The sequence below is a fragment of the Cynocephalus volans genome, chromosome 3 (assembly GCF_027409185.1).
Source record: "Cynocephalus volans isolate mCynVol1 chromosome 3, mCynVol1.pri, whole genome shotgun sequence".
NCBI lineage: Eukaryota > Metazoa > Chordata > Mammalia > Dermoptera > Cynocephalidae > Cynocephalus > Cynocephalus volans.
This window is the reverse complement of record NC_084462.1, coordinates 122565459-122568980: the sequence shown is the minus strand read 5'-3', so window position 1 is coordinate 122568980 and position 3522 is coordinate 122565459. Positions and strand designations below refer to the sequence as shown.

Below are 3522 nucleotides of genomic sequence, written 5' to 3'. Positions count from 1 at the left end.
TCGTTCCCGGGACTCCGCTAGGGGCAGCAGGCAGAACCCGGCCGGCGGACGAGCGCGGCGGGGCGGGGCGGAGGGCGAGCTGGGGACTCACCCTGAGGGAAGCCCGTGGCGGTAAGCGGAGCTCAGCTTAAACGAACAGAAATACCAGCCGGAAGGACCGACTGCGGATCAGACTGAGTGGGATGTTAATGAGTTCGTCATCTGTACCGCGGGACCGTGCGGGAGGAAGGATCAGAGTTGCAGGAAGGGGAGGATAGAAGGGTCAGAGGAACAAGACCAGTGGAGGAAGGAGCCGAAAGTGGGGGGCGGAAAAGGTGGCCCTAAAGCCTTCCCAGTTTATAAGCAAAGCTGTCAATTCGACCTTGGTCGCGCGTCCGAGGAGCGCGGTGACCTAGCCCCACAGCACTCCCACGCACCCTGGCGCCCCGGATACCGTTCTCTCTCGCACCCGGCCTCCCCTTCTCCTCGTCCTCCCTCTCCCCTGGCGCAGGGCCCCCTGCGTGGCCCGGGCTCAGAGCGTCGTGATCCGGGACGTGCACGTTCCATTCCGGAAGACGCCGCCGGACTCCAGGTTCTCGGGCTGGAAGTCTTCCACGCTGTAGGCGCGGCTCTTGAGGGCAGTGGCGTAGTAATCGACTGGCTCCTCCGCGGCGTTGTCCATCCAACTGAGGCACAAGATGCGCTGGAAAGAGCGCTTGAAGTTGTCCGAGAGGAAGCCGTAGAGGATGGGGTTGGCGCAGCTGTTGGCATAGCCCAGGATGACCGACAGCTGGCTCACCGTGGCGTCGTCCTGCTCGGCGAACACGTTGACCAGCTGCACCACGTAGAAAGGCATCCAGCAGATGACAAACACCATCACCACCATCATCACCATTAGAGTGATCTTGCGCTCTGAGCGCTTGCGCTGCTGCCAGCCGGCTTTGAGGGCCACCATGCGCATCTTGGCGATGATGAGCACGTAGCACAGGCAGATGGCCCCGACGGGCAGCAGGAAGCCCATGAGAAATGTGTACAACACGAAGCCCACCAGCCAGCGTTGGGCGGGCTCGGGCATGAGCATGTTGCAGGCCACCGTGCCGTCGCTGTTGGCTGCAGTGCGCGAGAAGACCACGATGGGCAGGATGACGAGCAGCGACAGCACCCACACGCCCAGGTTCACCACCTTGGCCACGGTGGGCCGGCGGTAGCGGGCCGCCTTGATGGGGTGCACCACGGCCACGTAGCGGTCCACGCTGAGCACAGTCAGACAGTAGATGCTGGTAAACATGTTGACCGCGTCCACGCTGAGCACGAGGCGGCAGAGCAGCGCGCCGAAGGGCCAGTGGCGCAAGAGCGTGGAGGTGACCAGGAAGGGCACGCTGAGCATGAGCAGCTCATCGGCAATGGCCAGGTTCAGAATGTAGATGTTGGTGGCCGTCTTCATCTTGGCGTAGCGCAGAATCACGTAGATGACCATGGAGTTCCCACACAGCCCCACCAGGCACACCACGGAGTAGATGAACGAGATGAGGATGGCGCTGCCCTGGCCCTCACTCAAGGTCCCGTTCTGGGACGCGTTTCGCCCCGGCTCTTCCATGCCGTCCGCAGCGCCGGCCCCGGAGCCCCTGCTGCCGCCGCCTTCGCCACAGCTGCCCGGGCTGGGGCTAGGAGAGGAGGAAGGAGAGGAGGCGGTGCCATTGGGGAACATCCTAGGTGAGGGGGCCGGTGGGCTGCCCGGGCCGGGGCGCTCTCCTCGCGCCCCCGCCGCCTGCGCCCTCCCTCGGCACCCGACCCTCGCCCGCAGCTCACAGCCGCCCGGCGGCTCCGGGTAGAGCACAGCGGCTTCCGGGAGCGCGGCTCCTGCCGGCGCCGGCGGGGCGCATCGCCCAGCGGCTGCCTGCGCGCTACCGCTTGCCGCTCCGGGGCGCCGGGACACAAGCGAGCGTGGAGAGGGGAAGCCGGGAGGCTGGAACCCCGCGCGGCACAGCCATTAACTGGCGCGGCTCTGGACTGGTGAATGATTAATAGGCACCACCAACGCGTCAGCAGCTACGAAGAAAAACGGGGAGAGAAAGGGAGGGAGCAGGGCACATAGGTGGCTGGTCTCCCTCCCCCAATATTTTTCCTTCCCAGTCTTCCTAGGCTCCACTCGAGCGGCTGCTTTCGGGGTTCCCTCGCAGCACCCTTTACCCATCCCTCAGAAACACCGGGGGAGTTCCTCTGCCTTCCTGGAGGGTGGGTGGGAACCAAGGGTGCAGATTCTGCCCCATCCCACCCCGCTCCTACTCAGAGACTGAGGCAGACCCCAAACGTGGATGTCTGGAGTTCATCTCAGTTTCCCTCAGTTGCTGCCCCCTCCTGGGCGGACCCCAGCTCCCCCCTTGTTCCGCCGTCCCGGACCCTAACACCGCGGACCCCGCTGCCCTGCGCGGCAGACCCCCAGCGGAAGCTCTCGGCCCTCCTTACCCTGAGCGCGTTACCGCCAGACCCACGCGCAGATGGCCCGTGCAAAGTGCAGGTGCGGTCTGGGAGCGCGTTGACGTTCTTCGCGCCGTCCCACTCCCTTCTCCGGGCCCGGCCCCACCACGGGTGCCCACGCAATTACTCTGACAGCGGCAGAAACTGACCCTAATTCGCGAGCGTTAGGAGGAGGAAGGACGACAACCGTGCCTTAGGGGCTTCTGCGTTATGACACCGCAGGCAGCTCTTCGCAGGCAGGACTGTTGGGGGGCCTGACTAAACCACTGCGAATCTCTCATAAAGCTTGTGGTGCCCAGAGCCCTCTGCGTCTCTCACAGGAATATCGACTGCAGAAACCAGGACGCGCGGCTGGGAGCTCGGGAGGAGACTGAGGCTCCCTTCAGAACGTGCCAGGCGCGGTATTGGAAATCCATCTAGGTGTTCACTAGGGAAAGATAAGGCTGAGCCGCTCCCACGGCTCCGCCCGCGTCCCTACTGTACTTTGTACCCTGGAGGGTTGGCGGGCCCCGGGGGAGGAGAGTGTAAAGGCCTGGGCGAGGGGGGGGGGGACGCCAGCTCCTCGACACCCACGCGGGGCTGGCCGTACAGATGACCAGACCTGTCACGCACCCCGGGAACGGCAGGACGACGCTGGGGTTTGTCCGTGAAGTACTAGGATGCCAGCCTTTTCTGAAGCCCCTTGACATGTGAACTGGCTCTACTTCACGTGCCTGAACCATTAAGACACAGACATCGATGTAGACACGCCCAAAGCTCGCTGACTTCATTTAGGAATGGAATGGTTTCCGTGTGAGAATGAATGGGTGTTCAATTACCAGGATTTTAAAAGACCTCTGGGACTTCCCACTATCTCTAGCCTGGGCTCTCTTTGGCTTTCCAACTGTCTCTGTCGAAGGAAGAATCATACTCCGTCTAACTCCTTTATTACTTTTCATACAAGCTGCTCCGCCCCACAGGGTCCCTGCAAGTCTACCTGAAACGTGCTGGTTCCCAGAAGACAGACCTGCGGCAGCCTAGTGCTCAGCCTTTTTCAAGCTTTGCTCTCTCCAGTTCTCTTCAGTT

At 62.8% G+C, this 3522-nt stretch overlaps 1 protein-coding gene across 1 annotated transcript; it reads right to left on the bottom strand.

The window, feature by feature from the left end:
• Nucleotides 1-511: 511 nt before the first annotated feature.
• SSTR1 (somatostatin receptor 1) lies at nt 512-1687 on the bottom strand. Its single transcript, XM_063092180.1, has one exon. It carries the CDS (start codon nt 1685-1687, stop codon nt 512-514), a length of 1176 nt encoding a protein of 391 aa, XP_062948250.1.
• Nucleotides 1688-3522: the final 1835 nt, after the last annotated feature.